This window comes from Aedes albopictus, chromosome 2, assembly GCF_035046485.1.
Source record: "Aedes albopictus strain Foshan chromosome 2, AalbF5, whole genome shotgun sequence".
In the NCBI taxonomy this organism is placed as follows: Eukaryota; Metazoa; Arthropoda; class Insecta; order Diptera; family Culicidae; genus Aedes; species Aedes albopictus.
In genome coordinates, this window is record NC_085137.1 from 163,574,792 (window position 1) to 163,597,117 (window position 22,326).

The 22,326-nt window shown below is 40.1% G+C and overlaps 2 protein-coding genes across 6 annotated transcripts in view; both read right to left on the reverse strand.

Moving 5' to 3' along the window:
• Nucleotides 1-22,326, reverse strand: part of LOC109417137 (lipase 1-like) — a 533,887-nt gene that overhangs the window by 318,154 nt on the left and 193,407 nt on the right. The window contains exon 2 of one of the 5 annotated variants that reach the window (XM_062850667.1): nucleotides 1,320-2,922. The exons of the other annotated variants lie outside the window; for them this stretch is intronic. Coding sequence (XP_062706651.1) covers nucleotides 1,384-2,349 — 966 coding nt within the window. The 5' untranslated portion in view covers nucleotides 2,350-2,922 and the 3' untranslated portion in view covers nucleotides 1,320-1,383. Of the gene's footprint in view, nucleotides 1-1,319; nucleotides 2,923-22,326 lie in introns of those variants that run through there. 5 annotated transcript variants of the gene reach the window in all.
• On the reverse strand, nucleotides 1,384-13,658 carry LOC134286258 (lipase 1-like). Its single transcript, XM_062847843.1, has 2 exons — nucleotides 13,638-13,658; nucleotides 1,384-2,466 (listed from the first exon to the last, which is right to left on the reverse strand). Exons 1-2 carry the CDS (start codon nucleotides 13,656-13,658, stop codon nucleotides 1,384-1,386), a joined length of 1,104 nt encoding a protein of 367 aa, XP_062703827.1.

Here is a 22,326-nt window from a genome sequence, read left to right on the forward strand (position 1 = left end):
AAGCGTTCAATAATCAAACCCTTTGTTATTATTGTAGGTGACTATATGCCAAACAACTTTGTCGAAGACCGTAAAGTGATCCAACGTCTGTGAAAAAAGTTATACCCTAGGAAAAGTGAGGATAAACTTTATTATTATTTTTCCAATGTAAAGGAATAATATCAATAATGAAATCTCAATACTTTGCCTCACTTTGCCTAGGGTATAACTTTTTTCACAGCCGTCGGATCACTTCGCGGTCTTCGACAAAGTTCTCTGGTATATAGTCACCTACATTAATACCAAAGGGTTTGATAATTGAACGCTTACAGCGCCACCTAGCGGCAAAATTCGAAAACTTAAAATTTCTGCATACATTTGGCCAAGTTTTCCCATACAAACTTCAAGCGTTTTGAGCGCCCCCTTAGGCTCAACCGATTTTGCTCAAATTTTGAACGTAGCTTCTGGGAGTCCAAAACAACTGATTAAGGAGGTAAGACTTGGTATTTTTCGAAATTTTTGTTTTTCATACAAGTGTGAACGTTATCGTCAGAGCGTTTGGAACAATGTCAGAGCTGTACACTCGCCTGAAATGCGGAGCAGTTGAGGCTGGACTAAACAGGTATTCCAGGACGTTTGAAGTCTACATCGAAGGACTGTTATGTGTTTAACTCAATATTGTATAAGAAGTTGCCGTACAATGGGTTGATACGAATGTTCTCAGCTTATAGTGAGAGCTTCGAAGAGATCACGAATCTGAATACCGCCTTCATAGTGATATCCTAGAACATCTTCCATCGCCTTCCACCTGAAGTACATGATTTTGTGGGAAGTTATCAAGCCCGCTTCATTAACGGCAGCTCGACAGTGGACCACATCTTAACCTTGCAGCAAATCCTCCAAACGCACCAGGTTCATCTACTGCAAGACGGCGTACGACAGTATCGACCGCAGAGAGCTTTGGTTAACCATGGAGGGGTATTTAGGACCATTTGTTTGTGGTGTGTACTAGAACGTTATTTGACGGCGAAGAATGAACCTCGAGCTCGGTGCATCTACGGTGAACCTTGCATCCGGAAGGAGACAAAAACTGGAAGGATACGTAATATAGGAAGTGTAAGGTGAAAGAAACAGGTGCAGAACAATCTGGCACCTGTGGGACGCGGCCGAGGTTGGAGAACTGCATCCACGTTTCGTGTGTTGTGGCAAGGAATTGTTGATTAAGTTTTATTATAATTGTAATGTAATGCCAAACAAAAGAATCAGTGAATTCAAGACGAAATTTATCTCTGAATGTCCAAACAAACAAAGTTTCTCGAAATAGCATGGTGAAGGTTATTGACTTACTGAAACGTGAAGTACAACGGTAACGGTTTCAAATAGTAATTGAAGATGTCCACCGTGTCACCGTCTTTCATAAGAATGAATCAACCCCAGCAGTTTCCGATACACCTCCGGAGCCTCCTTCCCGTACAGAAAGTCAATATGGTTCCACTTGGGATTCGGATGTAAATACTTCAGCACCACATTGGGCAGTTTTTTCGCCAGCAGATCCACGTCCTCCACCGCCACAAACTGATCGTTACTTCCGTAGTACATCGCCACCGGGACCGTCACCAGTTCCAGCGGATAAGCCGGCGGCGTCGAATGTCCGTACCGTTTTAAGTTCCCCTCCCGTCCATAGTCGTACTGGGCGAAACGCCCGGACCGGTGACATTGGACGTAGTGCGTGAATTGTCTCAGAGAGCCACCTGCCGGAAAGGCTGCTGTCAGGTCCGGTATAACGGACATGTTGAAGCCTTCGCGATCTTCGCCGGCCAGGTAGTACGCGGTCTCCATGATCCACTCCTCGCGGATGACGCTCGCGTCGATGGCACGCTTCACGTACATTAGCGGTTCGCTGTTGAACCGATCGCCGATGCTGTGGACACCTAAGCTGTCCATTAGCAGGAGGGCGGAGAGGATCTCGCCACTCATGGAGGTAACCGGTGCTGTTGATCTGGAGAGGAATGCCGGAGGAGCCGATAGATGTGCGCTGGCGATCTTCTGGTTATACTGTGGATGCATCGAGGTCATCACTAAGAAGACTACGGAACCTTGCGAGTGGCCGATGTAATGCAGTCGCTTTCTCCCGGTCAGGTGCAGAATGTAATCTACCATGGCTGGGACGTCGAAGAACCCGATTTCGTGGTAGCTGTATTTCCAGAAGGCACTCTTGTTGGGGTCCAAGCTGACATGATCGCGCGAGAACATGTTGCCGCGCACGTTGCCCATCCAGACGTCGTAGCCTTGATCGTGAGCTAAGAGGGCGATGGCTTTCCTGGGTCCTAGGATGGTGAAGTCCACAGAGCAGCCGTACACTTGGTGCATCAGAAGAATGGGGGTTTTCCGGGGAGACGGGATGCGACTTATGGTCAAAATGTAGCCGTCTTTGGTGGTGACGGAATGGAGTTCAGCTGGGTACCCATGCTTCTCGATCGATCGGCGCTGAAAGATGAGAAATCAAGGTGATTTGGGATGCCAGGAAAGGTAGGCTGCCTGTTGAAGTTACCAAATATCTTGTCCAATTTTGATCGAGGGGTGACACGGGTGGAATAAACAGGAATAACGGGAGTAACAGCAAGTTGCACACAACGGGCATTACAGTTGATGATCAAATGACGGACAAACTGAATGCGTGTGTTTGCGCTTGGATTGTGATTACAGGGCGTGAAGATTCTATTTTGATTTAATTGGGCACTCAAACAATTGGAAGCTGGGAATGTGGGATCATTCATTCGTTTGTGTGATACACATGATTTGTGGTCGTTTTGCAATAGGTTAAGACTTACAAAATATTTTTTATCAAATCTTAATAACTCTGAAAATTGTTCTGATGTTTTTTGAGGCCTTTGGCATACCAGTACTTTCATTTGATTCACACATCCGTTGTGAAGAAGTTACCTGTAAAGAGACATGAAAAGTCACAATTAGATCCTGGAGCACTTCAAATTACTTCATTTATGTCATGTCATGTCCAAAAATCTTGTCAAACCCATCACCGCGCGCGCAGTACCTTCCTTTCTGTCAATTTTCAATTACAAAACCATCATCCCCCCTCGTTCCATCGATCGATCCGGATTCGACGAACGCACCACCGAACCGGGCCAATTACTCATTCATTTGACTCACTTTAGGGGCTGTCCATAAACCACGTGGTCATGAGGGGGGGGGGGGTTCGGCCAATGACCATTTTGTATGGACCAATAAAAAAAATTGTATGGACCAATGACCACGCGGGGGGGGGGGGGGGGGGGTTAAAAAGTCCCAAAAAAATGACCACGTGGTTTATGGACAGCCCCTTAATCCGTTCAAAAAACGGCAAACGGGCGACGCATTGCATAACACTCTCCACCACCATACGCCAACCCATCAGACCAGACAGACGACAACGTCGAACGCCACCGAAAGCAGCGGAGAAGTAAAACTCGCTGCTTTTGATTGTCTCAAATTGCGCACATTACCGGAGCGCTTATGGTATGGTGTGGTGGTGGCGGCGGCGTCGGCAGCGAGCACTTTCTTCTCTTATAGCTATGACACAATTGCCAACCCATTTTCTAATGGATTCATTAAAATTTACCGAACATGTTCGGCTTCGATCGGTTTCTGCTGGTGGGTTGCCCGATTGATTGGTTGCATTTTTTTCCGTTGTGTTCGATTTTTTTTTGTCTTATTTTTGGATTTGCACGTGTCCTCCCTCCGGATTGATGAGGGTCGGTACTGAGGTTTGGAACTAAGTCAGTCAGTCACTCAGCCAGCTTGAGGAATGTGGGTAGGAGGGAATTACACGTACATGTTACGTGCTTCATAGAAGATTGAAAAGTTCATTTGAATATAAACGATTTCAAGCAGTCGATTGTACTGACGGAATCGTTCTGAACGTACGTTGTGAATGCGTGCACAAAAATAGCTGATTTATTAAACAGGAATAGCATATTACGTGTAGTTTATACGATCTAAATTTCATCAAAACGGGCTTAGTATTGGCACAGATATTGTCGAAACAATAAATGTAATTTTGGAAACTTTTTGCATCGATTTTAAAAATAGTTTAGGCTATAACTTTGTTGTGTGCGCAAGGTCTGAAAGTTTGACTGCAAATTCTCTAAGTAAGTAAACATGCGGTGAAAATTTCATCATAATCGGTACAGTACTTTTTTCACAATTCAAACAAAAAACTTGTTTTTCATATTTTTGTTTTTTTTTTAACATTATAAAACTAGCTGTCCCGGCAAACGTCCTTCTGCCTGCCTACTGTGTTTTTTGACATGCAGTTCTGTAGAAAAATGCCCCGCAAAATGGAATTTCAAACTTGCTCGTTTTAGGTTGGTTTTAGGTGCTTTCTGAAATAATGGTTTATATCCGTTGGTCCGTTCTCGAGCCTATTCGTGACATACAAACACCATTCCATTTTTATTTATATAGATCAGTGTGCGTCATGGTGTGCACTAATTTGATAGAATAATTGACAACACTGTTTCGATTTTTATAAAATGTTGACAGTGTAAAACTGTTTTCAGTGAAAATTTAATACATTTCCTTTCAAAGTTAGAGAAGTTTGAATTTCACTATACCAAAAAGCACATCTGTTTATTGTGAACAAGTGCTACATATATGGCTGTAACTTTTTAATGGTTGGATCAAATTGAATCAAATTTTGAAAAAATTTTTACATACAGATAAAAATCAATAAAATCGGTTTAGTATTTTTGGTTCTACAGTTTTAGCTAAAAAGTGGAATTTTATAAAGTATCTGTTGCCCAAGGTTCTCAAATGGTAAGTCTCTGGTTTCGACGATATCTCCGCCAGCACTTAACCTATCTTGATGTAATTTTTATGATATTAGCTACACATTGTGTACTATTCCTGGTAAAAAAAACTATTTTTGTGCACGCAATCAAAAGTTATACATTATTATGTGTGTCTAACTTTTATGTCCAAGTAACAGCCATTAATTCTAGTTCTGACACTAGTTCAAAAGGGAAACAAATGTGAACAAGTTTTGGAAGTAGTTTTAATAGAGTAAAAGAAACTGAACAAGTCACAGCAGGCCCGTGTACAGAAAAGACGATAAGGGAGGGGTTTTTCGTAATTTTGGCAAAGGGCGGAGGGGCGCCTAGTGCATTGAACATCGGCAATAGGAGGGGCTTAAACCCCAAAACCCCTCCCTTGTACACGGGCTTGAGTCACATGTACCTTTTTAGTAAATTATAAGTAATTGCTGTCATAAAAATCAAACCAAGTGATGTTTCTTGCCCTTTTGTTTTTTTTTCTTTTTTACATTTTTATTCTTGAGTGGAAATTTTGTGGGGCTCTAAAATAGGGAGGCTCCGCGCTATGGAATAGACGTTCCCTTACTAGGAATTTGTCAATGATCTTTCTAGAATCTAAAAATTGTCTTTGTAGAACTTCAACAATAGTCTTTCTGGGGAAAAAGTATAAAAGCTTGAGTGATATTCAGAAGTATTCCTGTTGGTTTTTAAGGGGTTCTCCGGGGCATTTCAGGGGGGTTCAGAAGTATTTAGGTCCCCCTAAAACCACCTGAACCATCTGAAACTAAAATGCAAGCCGCTTAATTCCCCCTGATACATCTTAAAACGCTATGGTATGCATTGAAAGTAAAAACCCCGCTGAAACATCCCTGAAACCTCAATAAAAGCTTCTTTAAATATCCGGAAATTACTCCCAAACTTCCCTAAGAATGCATTAATACTACCTTGAAAGCCTTTTTAAAAACCCCTGAAATTCCTTATAATTCTTCTGAATACCTCTTGAAACTTCCATAAACCTTTCCTGAATCCTACGAAAACCCTTTCGGAACCCTCCTGGAACTCCTCAAAACTGCCCATAATCGCATAGTTGACGTAACCACCATTGACAATGACAGCACTCACAAGCTAATATCTATCAAATGTGCATAATTGTGACCAGTTTTATTCAATAGAGCACAAGATCTAATCACTAGCTAGATATCAACGTGAAAAAAAGTCATAAACTTTTCATTAATCCTTGTTAAAATTTCAAAAGTGTGTTGAAAACTACAGTGGCGCTTACGTCAACTATGCGATTATGGGCAGAAAAGCTCTGATATATTTAAAGTTTTGGTGTAAATACTAGCAAATGTTAGAATTCAAGAGAATAAATAGTAATTAAAAATGTTATTGCGTAGAAACGGCTAAATGAATATACTGACCATTTATTTTATTCTACCCGACGTTTCGGTCATGGGTTTGGACTTTTTCAAGGAAAAAATTGTCTATCGTCCTTGTCCTTGACAGTAGATAATTGTCGATAGACAATTTATCTCTTGAAAAAGGCCAAAACCCATGGCCGAAACGTCGGGTAGAATAAAATAATCGTCAGTAAATTAAGACTGAGAGACCCGCGCTGTGAATATAAAACATGAAAATCTGACAAATTTCAACACTTATCGACACTGAGGGGGAAAGGAGGCTACATGAGCGTTTCATGTGGTTTCAGGAGGTTCGTGGAGGTTTTTAGAGATTTTTTTTTTGAGATTTTCAGAGGGCTTCAGGGAATTTCAGGATGTTTTCAGTTGAGTTTATGAAGGGTTTCAGAGGAGCTTCAAAACGTTTCTGGGAGTTTCAAGGGGTTTCACCAAAGTCCCAATGGATTTCATGGCGTTTTCCAAAGTCTTAGAATGAATATTTTTTATTTATTTTTTTTATCTGTATAAACTAGCCCTAGGCTAGTTCATTTCGGGACCCACGCTTTACTCCCCTTCCGAAGGAAGCACTCACATTTCTCGAGTTTGTCGGGAGTGGGATTCGATCCCACGTCCTCGGCGTGATTGTCAAGTATTCTAACCATCACACCAGGTCCGCTACTCCATTTTCAAGGATATTTAAGCGGGTTTCAGGGGCACTACATGGAATTACATGGAGTTAAAAAAAAAACTTAAAAAGCTTAAGGGGCAGTTTGAGGGGCCTCAGAGAGTTTGAAGGGTGTTTAGGAGCGTATCGGTGGTTCTAGGAGGCTTCAGAATATTTCTAGGGGTTTCAGGTACGGCCATGGAGTTCCCTGAATTCCTGTGAAATGCCTCATAAACTATTTATAACTTCTTCGAAACCTTCAGATTCATTTCCCCTAAATTGAGTGTAATACCCTGAAACCTTCTGAAGTGTCTCTGAAACCACCTGAAACCTCATTAAATGCCCGGAAACGCCCCTGTAAATGCCCTGAAACCCCTTGAGACTCCATGAAACGTCTCTGATAAGCCTCTGAAACTCTCTGAGATCATCTAGCACGCCAGAAAACCCCAGAAATCCCTTCAAAACTCCCTGAAACCCACCAAGATCCCATGAAACCAACTCAAACGCCTCTGAAACTATCTGAAAATCCTCTGAAACGTACCAAAATCCACCTAAAACCCCTTCTTAGACTCCCCTGTAAGACGCTGAAATACCTTAATACCCCAGAAACCCCCTGTAATGTTCGCAACGCACTGTAAAGCTTATCAAAAACTCCCTGAACATACCAAAAGCCCTATGGGCTAAATACCCCTGAATCTCCCTTCTTTCAGGTCCCTTAAAAACTGTTGGAAATCCTCTGGACTCCATCTCGAACCTTCTGGAATAAAACTGGCTCCCTTATTTAAATTACCATCATAATTTATGCACACAATTTATTTTATAGACTGTTTTGGACTCCTAGAAGCTACGTTCAAAACTTCAGTAAAGTCGGTCTAGCTTTCTAGCCTAAGGGGGCGCTCAACAACCTTGAAGTTTGTATGGGATAACGTGGCCAAATGTATGCAGAAATCTAAAGTTTTCGATTTTTGCTGCTAGGTGGCGCTGTAAGCGTTCAATAATCAAACCCTTCGATATTCTCGTAGATGGCTATATGCCAAACAACTTTGTCGAAGATCGCAAAGTGATCCAATGGCTGTGAAAAAAGTGATACCCTAGGCAAAGCGAGGCGGAGTGTAGAGATTTCATTATTGATATTATTCCTTTGCATGTACTGGAAAAACAACAATAAAGTTTTGCCTCACTTTACCTAGGGTATAACGGTATAACTGTATTACCAGGCGTCGAATCACTTTGCGGTTCTCGACAAAGTTGTTTGGCATATAGTCACCTACAATAATACCAAAGGTTTTAACTGTTGATCGCTTACAGTGCCACCTAGCGGCAAAAATCGAAAATCTGAGATATGTGCACTGCACACATTTGGCCACGTTTTCCCTTACAAACTTCAAGCCTTTTGTGCGCCCCCTTAGGCTTGATCAATTTTGCTCAATTTTAAACGTAGCTTCTGGGAGTCCAAAACAACTGATTCAGGACCCAAGTTACAATAAATGCTGAACAGTGGCGGATTAATGGTGTCAAACACAATGACAGCTAAATATTGGTCTGAAGTATGGCTTGTTCAACCTCTATAATCAGCAATATGTACCGGAGTAAACCATTCAACATTTATCGAGACTCAGGGGGGCTACAGAGGCGTTTTTGGTGATTTCAAGAGGTTCCTGGAGGTTTTAAGACATAGTTTCCCAACCTTCGTTTCACGACCCCCCAACTGCTTGCAGGCATGCTGCGATTGTTCTACGAAAAGCGGGGTGACAACAGACTGGGGGGTCGCGAGAGCCAAGGTTGGGAAGCGATGTTTTAAGAGATGTATTAGAGCATTTCAGAGGGTTATAGGGAATTTCAGGACATTTTCAGTTGAGTTTCAGGAGCGTTCTAGAAAAGCTAAGCCCTAGTCGTACATTGGGGTCATTATGACCCAGACAGGCACGGTAAAGGCTGGGTATGCTGCAGAATTCAGATCCCATTGTGATCCACTAGCCTCTGCCCAGCAACTTCTATCCCTACCTCCACGCGGTACCGGCCGGAAACTTATGAGCAACCTTAGGGAAGATCGGGTAACCAACCTCGGTGGGAACTTTGGTCGTAGGCTGACAGGGAAGGGAGGGGGGTTTGCTTCGACAACCTGAGCGTCTGTTCTCCAGGAGGAGCGGCTCACAACAGCGTCTGATCCCCATGTTAGGGGCGGCTGATCTACGTCCGAGTGCCAGGGAAGGATTCTAAGCTCAACTGTGCACTATGGTCCTCCGGAAAGTAGAGGGTTGGTGTCAGGCCCTACGAGCCAGCCGTAAAAAACCATTGTAGCGGAAAATCAGCAACAGAATAATACGAACCGAGACCAACGGCAACGACCCCAGCGAACAAAAAGGACTTGCGATTGGAAACTCGGTACGTGGAACTACCGATCTCTCAATTTCATTGGAAGCACCCGCATACTCGCCGATCTACTAAAGGACCGCGGATTCGGCATCGTAGCGCTGCAGGAAATGTGTTGGACAGGATCCATGATGCGAACGTTTAGAGGTAATCATACCATCTACCAGAGCTGCGACAACACACGCGAGCTGGGAACAGTTTCCATAGTGATGGGTGATATGCAGAGGCGCGTGATCAGTTGGTGGCCGATCGACGAAAGAATGTGCAGGTTGAGGATCAAGGGCCGATTCTTCAACTTCAACATAATAAACGTGCACAGCCCACACTCCGGAAGTACTGATGATGACAAGGACACATTTTACGCGCAGCTCGAACGCGAGTACGATCGCTGCCCAAGCCACGACGTCAAGATCATCATAGGAGATTTGAACGCTCAGGTAGGCCAGGAGGAGGAATTCAGACCGACGATTGGTAAGTTTAGCGCCCACCAGCAAACGAACGAAACGGCCTACGACTCATTGATTTCGCCGCCTCCAAAAATATGGCCATACGTACACTGATAAAATACTTTCGTAAAAGCTCAACGAATATGCTTCGTAAAACCAGTTTTCGTAAATTGAAAGCAATTTGCGTAAAATGTACGGTCCATTCGAACCACCACGCTGAAACAGTACAAATGGAGTTGTATCATGTACGAAATCACAAATCCGACAGACGCTAAGCTTGCTCATTCGTAGATTTTAACTCCCGATTTGTAGAATGAAACAAAATAAACAAATGTCAAACGTTTTTTACTAACCATGCGTAGAAAGAGAATTTCGCTTCGTAGAATGCAACAAAGCTTTGCAGTCATCACTGATGTTTAAGTAGAGCGCAGAGACAACAAAGCAACATGTTTTCATGTGCATATTACGGTGCGTGTGCAAGAAGAGGAAAGGATACATGCTCTCAGTTGGAAGTAAAAGTTATTAGAGTAGAAGCGTTTTGGTTGATTCCGAACGGTTTCAACAAGCGCCTACAGATGGATGACCAGCACTGGTAGGTATCAATCAGAAGATGCGTGTTCGGATCTTGTGAAAGCCAAGCTGATATACGCGTGCTATTTTTTTTAACATGATTTATGTCGGTCCGACAAAAAATAGACAGAAAAAATGTGTGTTATTGTGTCGGAGTGATTTTTTTATGAAACGAACTCAGGCACACTACCCAGACAACCAGGAGTCGCATAAGAAACCACGTTGTACATCGTATAAAGTACTATTTTAAGTCACTATCGCATATATGTACGGCTGACTGAAAATTTTCATCGCATATGATGTTATTTTTTGAACTTATTACGATGTATCAAGTAAAGTCATATAAGAATACAAATCAACTTTTATAAGGTATGAGTACATCGTAGTAGATGATATTCTGATGTTTTATTGCGATGAACTTTACTTATTCGCAAAAGCGTGCGAGCGAACTCGCAAAGTGTCAATTGAATTCGCATAATTGCGTACTGCGATGATTATACGACTTCGCGTGGTACTTTTCTTGTTGTGTCAGTTTACCTCGCATTGGTGTATGGATGAAATCGCATAAAAGTACAAATAAGCTCGTTAAAGTGTGCATACAAACTCGCATAAGCTAGAAGCATTTATGTTGACATTATGCGATTTGATATGTGATAACAATTAAAGAGTTTCTGTTGTACTGTGGATGCAGTGCCAAAAAGCTACAAGAAAGTGAACAGCCATAATTATTGTTGCAAAGCCATCATTATTTGTTTTGTTGACTTGATAATCAGAGAGAGACAGTGAAAACTGTACGGGAAATGGTGCTTCGTCGTTTTTAGCCTGCCAAACACTCACAGCGCAAGTGAACTAAGTGCATTTCAACAAACACTGAGGTGAGTTACAATATCATGATAACTAATCAGCTTGTTTCATAAGTAGCGTTTGGTGTTGTGTGTGGCTCGACAATCCAGGGGTCATAAGTTCGATATCGAGCTGACAAGAATTGTTTTTTATTTTTAATTTTATTAAGTCGCATAAGATGCTGCGTTACGTCGCAATAGTGCACACGGTGCATCGCATAAGATATCGCTTCAAGTCATATAGCGTTATTATCGTTCCGTCAATGCACGTATAGCGCCTCCACTTTTGTACGCATAAGGCACTTTTGCTGCATCTTATGCGATGTAACTTTAACGCATAAAAGTATGTATAACATGAACATAAACTTCATTATACGTGCAAATTGGTTGTCTGGGTACGAATCTTTTCGTTGCAGAAAACAACGAATGGCATTCGTAAACCGGACGAGCGACTTCGTACAATGCAACAACATATTTTTTCAGTGTATGCCTCTTGCTTGTAATATATATCTTGTATTTGAAATTTTCGTAGAAACTTTCACTGGAATAACACCTTTTTTGAGTGCCATATTATTTCCGTTCCACAAATTTCACTGATTCCAAATGAGCTAAGAAATTCCTCCAAAACGCATTGATAAATCCTATAATAACTAACTGGCACTTTTTCATGCTTGCTTGGTGTGGCATCTTCTTTACATATCTAACTATAATGAAGGCTCGTATTCTCCGTAGTGTGACACCAAATACTACCAAAACTATCGTGAATTTTCAAAATGTCGAGGTTACTCTTGTACATTACACACGTCTGAAACTTGTCTGGATTCATACACATTACTGTTCTGAGCCTAGAAGTTTCGTCATCCAAAGAACATTCCTTCACGCTAGCCAATTAACGTTTAATGGAGAAGGTCACCTCTCGACAATCCCTTGATCCTCAACCCGCGACCGGTATACGAAACGGTCAGTTGTTCCCTGACCATATACGGGAGACAGAATGGCTAGTTACCAATTTATTACGGCCAGCTTTATTTCGCTTTTATTTTTATTTTTTACAATCACTTCCATCTGGTTCAGGTGAACAACATGTGTTTACGCCCTTAACCGAGCACCCGATCCGGTTAACTAGAATTTGTACACGTCATCCAGTCGTTGCTATAGGTTCTGTTCTCGTCGGACTTGGTTCACCGGTTGCAACAGTTTGTTACCAAGCGGAAAAAATACGGAAGTAAAAGTGATCGTTCTTTAAACCTAGTTCCAGCATGCCGTGAAGGTCGATCCTCAGTGCGACTTGGATCGATCGCATGATCGGCATCTTCGGTCATAAAACAATGACTGCTGTGGACCGGATCATTTTATTTAAATCGAGGAAATACAGTCGACTCTCCACATGTCGATGTTTTACATCTCGATATCTCTCCCTATCTCGATGGTTTGGTCGGTCCCTTCAATCTGCATACATTTTACCTTTCTACATGTCGATATCTCCTTATCTCGATATCTCTCTATCTCGATGCGATCTCGTTCGTTTTTGTTCGAGATTTTCTCTCCATATGTCGATATGCACATTTTTACAGGTTGCTAGATCTCGTTTCTTAGGTGCAAAACATTCTGGGAAGGTGAAGTGACATCTGTTTGTTGACGGTTTTTCCTAGTTACGGACGATTTTTAAATCTAGTGTGCATTTCAAATTGGTTCTTGAGTTCGATCTCTCCCTATCTCGATGGTCCCTTCAATATCGAGATGTAGAGAGTCAACTGTACAAACAAATCACTTGTATCCACACATAAGCTCACAATTTATAATTAACCGGGCCGGGCCGAGCTCGACATGGTAACCGTGACTCGCTGCGTCCACCACCCGATCAGCGAACGCGAAGCGAACCGGTTCAGATTCCTTATTTGACAGATCCGGCGGATCCTCCGTGGTTCTTGCATTCAAGTCTCAAATCAAGCGAACAATGACCGGGCACAATTCACTCACCCTTTATGTGTGCAAGATCTGCAGCACCCCCAGAGAGGCATTCGAGGATCATTAATCATAGGGATAACGATCAGTTTGATTGCCTGCGAGTCAGAAGCTGTGTGTGCGCAATGCGCATGCTTCGGAAGGTGGGCGTTGATCGCTGCCAGGATCTTCTCGTATGTATGCTTCCAGTCAGTCAGTCAGTGCACATGATAAAGCACACTCATTAACGTCAGCTTTGATTGACTTGATGATGCTCCACCTCGGCCGGGTGTCATTCCGAGCTTGATTGCATCTCGAGATTAATTTGTAACCCGTCCGGGTGTGAAATTGGATTTGTTGCAATTTGATCGCACAGACAGACATAAAAAGCTCGTCACTTCCACCAATCTGCGGATATGGATTGCCCGAATCATAAAACTGACTGATATTAATCCTGCAATTACTCAGAGATCATAACAATTCAACCATTCTACATACATGATGCACGGTCAATCGAGTTCAACCTTGAACGGCCCTCGTATCGAACGCGCAGACAATCTCTGCGGGGAACATTTCTTCTCTACCGGAGGTCCGTCGGAGGAACCACCTACCTCAATAATTGGCTCAATCATCGGGACCATAAAAGTGCCAGCGCACAAGCGCAGTTAACAAAAGGCCACCTCGCGAAGGGATTTATTTGGACACGGACGGCTCCGGCGGCAAAGGTCAGTCTTCCCTTGTTCAGAGGGAGCGAGAGACCTCCCATGGGCGTGCAGTTGACTCCGATGGTGATTCAGGTCTCGGTCATCCGACGGCTCGAAGACTGTCTCGCCGCCGATTCACTTGACACGATTTGGGTCAATTCGGCGACGGGGAAGACGTGAGTGTTGTTGTGGCTAGTGGATAAACACACTGTTAAAGGTTGGGAATGCCCACCGCTGTTGTTGCGGGAGATTGACGATTCAATTCAGTGGAAGAGTTGTGTAATCTGATTATGACCCGGACCAAGGGATGCAGTTTTCCATTTCAATGGAATGGTAAATGCGTACAAATTGCAGCAATCAGATTAATCTCAATAAATTCATAACAATCAGCATTATGACTTCGTCTTGCCTTGATCTTTCGTTTTCTTGATAATTTGTGTTAAACCATACGAAGGACCTGCTACTCAAATGGTCTTTATTTTTCTGTTTTCGAACATGGTTGTGTGTTTCCAACGGGTTATAGCCCTGTGAAAGCTCAATAATATTTTTTGCGAACCGTCCGCCAGAGGTGCAGATGAATAAATAGAAAAATAAATGATTTCTGAAGGTATTTTTAACACAATTAGTCGTGGAGTCAACGATGATTTTATTTTTCCACGAAGAATCCTAATAAATATATTTTAAGGAACATCTTTGTCAGAATAATCCCATAAAACACCAATAAAATTAATAAAAATGAGAAAGGGATGAATAAATAATAAAAACTGGTGAAAACCGAGAATAATCTGATGGGTAATTAGTAGAAAACAATGTTTTACAGATACTTAGCATAACCAGCTTAGACAGCTTAGACTGTTCTGTTCTTTAAAACTTCTTGTGACTTTTGTTGTGGAATTCAAATGGAACATCCGGACGAAAACTCAGAGACATTTTAGAAGGTCTTTTATTTATTTTTTTTAATTTTAAGCCATACCCAAGTCTTTTGTCACATGTGTAATATAAGAGGTTCGACTGGGAAGTTGGCCGTACAGTCATAATGCATCTGGATGACTACGACAGCAAGATGGCACAGCTGATCGGGGATACCAGTACATATCAGCAGGTGAACTCGGATCCAACGAGCCGGTACGAACGGGGCAACAACAACATTGTCATTGACTGTACGCGCTACAGCTGATAGATGCCCGAACGAAACACAGACTCACAAGCTACAACGCTGTGTGTCCTCGTATATACGGACAGCCGAAGGCACACAAGCCGAGCTTACCGCTCAGGCCAGTGGTTCCCAACACAACATCTCCTACGTACCATTTGAGTAAGTTCATAGCTGATATACTCCAAAATTCTTTCAAGAGTCAGTATAATGCTGTTTATACGTAAATATGTGGACGATTTGTTCCTTGTGCTTCATAAAGACCAAGTGAACGCAGTGTTAGATGTTTTCAACACAATGAACCCAAGGATTGTGTTTACATCCGAGGTGGAGGTTAACTGTCAACTACCATTCCTGGATTTGTTGGTAATTAGGCTACCAGATGGCACCATCAAAACGGACTGGTATACCAAGCCTATCGCATCCGGTAGAATGCTCAACTTTTTCTCGTTCCACTCCATGGATCAAAAACTTTCGGTGGCCAGCAATTTTATCGACCGGGTCCGTAGCTTGAGCACCACTCGCAGTTCGGAACAACAAGAACAGCTGATTCATACACACCTCAGAAAGAATGATTATCCCTCAGCTCTCATCAATCGTCTATTGTGTCAGACACAGCGTATAGACACACCGGAGAAACCAACCATCTATCGATCGATCCCATACATCCAAGGCCTGACACCATCCCTAAAACGAATAATACACAGCAGTGGACTCGCTGTTGGGATTTCACACAGCAACAACAACACAGTGGGGAAACTGTATCGTAATGCTAAAGATCCGGTACCGGACATGAGCAAAAGCAACGTCATATACAGGATCGACTGTCAAAACTGCCCCGGCAAATACATTGGCATGACGGCGAATAAACTCCGCAATCGCATGTATGGACACCAAACCCATGTCAACACACTGGAACAGCATCTAGCGCAAGGGCAGCAATATACCGATCTTCCAGTACAACAACTACGGCAAAAATCAGCATTGATCAACCATTGCATCACCCACCAACACCGGTTCAACATTAGCAATCCCACTTTAGTCGATATAACGTACAAGAAGCAAGCTCTGCAAGTGTTGGAAATGTGCCAGATCGCGATTACATCAAACACGGTTAACCATCGGACAGACACCGATAATCTAAGCTGTGCGTACGCACATTTACTCTCCTCTATCAAAACCCGAAGAGAGGAGAGTCGTGCGTCGTCTACAAATAGTTATAATCGACCCGACTCCAACGACTACCCATCCCAACTAACACAGACAGACACAACCACCCAAACACCACACAATATACAAATCCCTCAGTAATGTTCGATCAGCTGTTAGCTCTGGCAGTGTTGGTAAGTGTCGTGGATCCTCCTGGTGTAGACCTCCCATTTTGTACCACCCACCCACTACCTTCGAGGGTGCTGGCAGTAAAGTATGTACCCTTATATCCCGTGTTCCCAAAACTACTTCTCTGACGGCTTTAAATCCACAGTGAGACTTGTGCAGTGCAAATTCAGAACGAGACAATCAACCGTGAGATGTACACGGGATTAGTCAAAATTGATTAATTTCGAGTAAGTGAAGTCTTTATGTAGTCTGTTAACCATCCTAATTAAACGAATAAACCGCAGGCCCTGAAGAAGATCCCAACATCTGGATCGAAACGTTGGCGATGAGATAAGAAAATCAACGCTTTTCTTTGACTGAAAGCCGAAATGCCCGAGAATTATGTAATATAAGAGTTACTGTACCGCAAGATTTGGTTGTATAGAAGTTATTGTAACGTTATTCGAATACAATGTTGGAGTAACGTGAAATTGACTTCTATACAATCAAAACTTGCGCTGCCGTAATTCCTATATGGCATGTGTGATGCTTGGGTAAGCTAGTATACCTTGGGAGCCAAGGAGAAGGGACTAACATTTTGAGAGCTTGCCGAAAGTGGGACTCGATCACAGATCCTTAGCGTGAAAGTCACCTGCTCTAACCATCACACTACTTCCAATACTCAAAATATTGGAAATATAATTAGGGTATTTATATTTGTGCTGGATGAGTGCGACTGGAAATCTGTTACTTCCGAAGATCTGGCTTGGATTATTCAAGACGGTGATTTTTGCTTTGCCCGACGTTTCTGCTCTTTTATTGGGCCTTTTACAAGGAGAGAATTGTCAACCGTTCCTCGTTACATTGGTTTTTGCCTGATTTTTGAGGCGGAGCTTCCTATATATAATTTTGTATACAAGAAGCTCCTCCTCAAAAATCAGGCAAAAACCAGTGTAACGAGAAACGGCTGACAGCTATCCACTTGAAAAAGGCCCAATAAAAGAGCCGAAACGTTGTGCAAAGCAAAACACACCGATTTGAATAGTCCAAGGCTATTGAAGCCAGATCTTCGGCGGTATTTAATTATTTTTTTTTATCTAAAATATTTACAAGCCAACTATGGTGGTCAAAGGAAAAAAAGGGAAAATTGCTGGTTAAGTAATGGAGTTGCTGGAGATAATTTTCATAAAACATTGAAAAAAAAATATGAATGGTTATTTTTGAATAAATTTTTTGGCAACATTTTTAGTAAATTTGCAAAAAAAAAACTTGAAACATTTGTTTTACCCTCATAACAGCGGGCTTACTAATTTGTGCGACTTTCTTAGCGCTAATGCTAATGCTAATTTATAAAAAAAAAACTTTAAACATTTTTTGCGGATTTTGTGGTGAATTTGCCGATACTAATCTGAATATAACCGAATTAATATTTAGACATTTTTTCCTCAGTTTTAACCCAGATGGATTGCGAAAAGTAGGGATACGTTTGAAGTTTGAAGTTGTAAATTTCATATATCTGCTTCATGAATACTCTTACTTACTTTTAAAAACCCAATATTCTAGTATATTTCTACTTGGCGTAGCTTTAAGGTTTCGAGAATCATATAATATAATAAATAAATAAATCTATATATATAAAAATGCAGTGGCATACGTGGGACCGCGCATAACTTGCGAACGGAAGGTCCGATTTTGGTCGTCTTAATTTTGTTCTGTTAGTTTCACCCAAGGAAGGTTTATGAGGCCTAAAACATGGACAAATTGAGAGTTTTCGAAATTCGATTTTCTATACCTCTTCCACCGGCGACTTGGGCTTGGCTAGAAACTTGAAACGTCAAAAAAACGCAGTAGGCAAGACAAAGTTTGCCGGGTACAGCTAGTAATCTATAATAATATAATAAAAAAAAAGATCTTTGAACAAACCGTTACCGCGTCAACAAGTGCAGTGCAGAAATCAAGTGAAACCAACCAAAACAAATAAGCTACGGTTCACTTGATAAGAAATCCGATGTACAGATACAAACAAGACACCGACAGTCTTACGTCCATTCGAACAAAAAGCGACTAGTCAGAATTTTCCCTTTGAAGAAGACTCGAAACAGAGTCGAAACGTCGGGACAAATCTAAAACAGTCGTTTTGATTCCCCAAGACTGCAGCGCCGATAAAGTAGCTAGATCACATAAATAAATAAATATAAATAAATATGTCAAATGTTCTAACGAACCCCGAAACATAAGTGACCCATGGATACTGATAGACTGACGAATGAAATTTCAAATGCTCCCAAGAAAAAAGGGCTATATATTTGGGGCCAACATTCCAAATGTTTTGGAAACAGCACCTTATTTCAAAGCTATAGGTCGTATTGTATTCTTTTATTGTATTCTATCTAATCAACAATTACTATTGGATTCAGTTGGATTAGTTTCACTGGTTTAGGGGAAAAAACATGCTCAAATACCTTTACATGCATTTGTTTGTTAACTGCTTCTCGGAAACTCTCATAGGTTTGGTAAAATTAACCAAATGTAAAAATTTTCAATATTTTTGCCTCTCTAAATTAAAAAAAAAATATCTAAAATTTTGTAATTTTTTAAATTCTAAGATGGCATCGAACAAAGTTGTAAAATTCTCCCAATAATTTCTTCGGTTTTAATGTGACGTTTCTCAAGAATTTCTCTCCATTTCAACAGAAACTTAAACAAGGACTTCAACAAGAGTATGCTTTTCCTAGAACTTTCCTAGAAAAAATCTAAAGTTTTGAAAATCTTGAGAATTTTTAGAATTAATTCGACAAGAAAGAAAGATCATTTGCCGTAATTAGTCTGATAGTTTGCCTAGATAATTCTTCAATCATTGTCAACGTTTCGGTGTGAATTTCTTCTTCAGGGCCCAAATTGGTACAAATTTTAATGAATACATTCTATAACCATTACTAGACGGAGGAAGTACTTCTTTTTTGTTGGTGTTGGATCTAGTTGAAGAGATACACAACGTTCCTCTGATTTGGAATAAAATACATTTTCAAAAAAAAAAAAAAACAAAAAAAACGATACGTCGGTGCCGAAATCTCAAGGGTCTCATCAGATATTTTTTGTTAACTGCTCCCTGAGAATTCTCATATGTTTGGACTCCAAACTATTGAGGAATTTAACATATGTTTATATTTCCTAGAGTTTTGCCCCTTTGAATTTCGGAAATTTAAAAATTGTAAACGGTCAGAAATCAGTTTTGAAGTTCTGTTAATATTTGCTTTGGTTTTGAGGTGACGTTTTTAAAAAATTGCTCTTCACTTCAATAAGAACTTTAACAAGAGTTTGTCCTTCCTGAACTTTTGCCAATCTGTATGGTCAAAATCAGAACTCTTGAAAATCTTGAGATATTCAAAAATAAAATTATATGTCATGATTATTTGAAGTTTTGGATTTCAGTCTGATGCCTTGATTAATCTGCAATCATCACCGACGTTTCGGTCCGGCTTTTTGTCCATCTTCAGAGCCCAAATGTTATATTCCAAATTTGTACAACTTAAACTAATAAATGTGTTAAGTACAGCTCTCTTGATACGAAAACCAACATGACACATACAGAGGGTGGCCAAAATGTTTGGGATAGGAAACTTTTTTTTTCTCTCATTAAAAAGATCAACATACTGTAACTTTTCATAGAGCGCATCAAAAACTTTCAGATTTTGACTGTTTGTCAAACTATTATATGTGCATCATTGATGCAATTTTAGGTTCGATTGGTTAATTTTTCGCGAAACTAGAACCGTTCTCGTAAAACACTATTTTTTAGACAACCAATTTTTGATCAGTTATATCTCCGGAGCCAGTGAACCGAATTTAATGCAATTTTGAACGATTAGCAACAACATATTGATACTTGATGCAACATTATAAAATGTAATGTTTTCTCACGACAAATAAAGTTATACCGGTTGGATATTTCCACCCATATAGAGAAAAATAAGTAAAATTTACAATACCACACAACGGATACAAAATGTGTTTTTCCCTTAATCTTAATAGGCTCCAATGTATCTTATCATCATAGATATCTTGATTTCGGAAGCAGAAAAACTTTGGATATCAAAATTTTAATTTAATGACATTTATGTAAAAAATGTCAACCCATCATTACTTTTTAAAACGATCAAAAAGTACCTACGTTTAAAAGACTTGTGAAGCATTAATGCTTTGTTGATAAACGTTCGAAATTTCATTCAATTCGGTTCACTGGTTACCGAGATATGACAATTTTTGAATGAGTTGTCTTAAAAATAGTGTTTCACGAGAACGGTTCTAGCCTCGTGAAATACTAATTAATCGAGCTCAAATTTGTACCAATGATGCCCATATTATAGGTTAACAAACAGTAAATATTTGAGATTTGTTGGTGCACTCTATGAAAAGTTACAGCATGTTGAACTTTTTTGTGAGAGAAAAAAAAGTTGCCTATCCCAAACAGTTTGGCCATCCCCTGTATATGCATATTTCCAAGATTTTTACCCCTTTTGAATTTAGGAAATTTAAAAATTTTAAGCTGAATTCTAACAAAGTTTTAAAGTTCTCTTAATAATTTCTTCGGGTTTCAAGTTACGTTTCTGAACAATTTGCTGTTAATTTCAACAAGAGTTTGTTCTTCCCGATCTTTAGCTAATCTAAACAATAAAAATCAGAAGTTTTGAAAATCTTCAGTATTTTTAGAATTTTACCGCCAACAAATAACACTCATATGCCGTGATCATCAGAAGTATCTTAAAATTGTTTACGCAGCTTAAGAAAATTGATAGGTGACCTTTCCTAAAAGAACCTATATATAGACTGTTTCAGAAATTATAAATACACTAACGATTAACTGCCATTTCAATTTGAGCAAAATATCCAGAAAAGTTTCTTCTAGATCTTATAGTAAATATGCTAACGAAGCAAATAATACCAATTTTGTGGATGTTTCTGGTAAAAGTTAAAAAATAGAGCTGTGTAAACTAGATGATTAAAATTTGAAGATGCACAAAGTGGTCAAAAAATGTAGCATAGTAGAAAAGAAAACATTCTCCCAGATAAACTATTTAATTTCCAAACACAATAAAAATTGCTGTATCGATAATAAAAGGTATTTCTCGATTGGTAAGAGTAATTTTTACTGGAATATTTGATCAAGAACCACCATTACGGGCCTTCTCAATACAAATTTTTTTGTTTCAAATTTCTCAACAACACTAGTACCAACAAACGTTAAGCAAACGAATGTCTTAATTACTGCTTACTGCAATCGTTTTTATGGTATGATAAGCTTTGGCATATGAAGGATCGAATGAGCTGAAAAAATAAGTTTGTTTAGATTAAATGCGTTCAGGAAAGATAGGAAACTGTATGGTAGTTCTTATGTTCCGTAGAAAACCTTAAAAAATAAGAAACATGATCTCCGAAAAAATGTCGTGGAAATGCCTTTATCGATTATTCCCAAATTTTGATCAAGCCATTCTTTAGACAACTTGTTGAGAAAGCGAATGTGATAAAAATTTAGATAATTTTTGGTATTTAATGATAAAAAATGTTGAAATCATTAAAAAACACCTTTGTGCAAATGCAAATTTGAAAAATTTTGTTATTTGTTAGAGAACTCGACTGTTATTTAAAATATCAAGACAATTGAAAGGAAATGTAAAAATATGGAGTACAATATGCTATATTCTGAAAGAAGTTGATTAAAATTATTAGAACAGTTCATATAGTTCAAGAAACAAAGTGTATTTATAATTTCTGAAACAGTCTATATTCATAAGATGAAGATCTTTTCCAGTAATTTTCTAGAGAAATGTTTTGAGTTTTCTGAAGCATTCTTGCACAATTTGCAAAACAATCTCGAGAAAATCGTCAAGCAAATACACAACGTTTTGCCTTTCTCGTACACCAAAGTGTACTGAAAGGCTATATGTTCACTCAAAAACCGAATTTTCGATAGAAGGCTCGGGGGGTCAAGTCACATATACCAATCAACTCAGTTCGACGAATTGAGATGATGTCTGTATGTGTGTATGTGTGTATGTGTACAAAAAGTTTACTCACTTTTAAGGCACTTCCCATTGGCCAATTTTTCGGATTATAGCTCGAATCGAA

Coding starts and splice junctions, on each gene's coding strand:
- LOC134286258 (XM_062847843.1), bottom strand. CDS start 13,658: ATGATTGAGCCAATTATTGAG. Junction 2,467..13,637: donor TGATTGAGCCAATTATTGAG/GTAGGTGGTTCC, acceptor CTCATCTTTCAG/CGCCGATCGATCGAGAAGCA.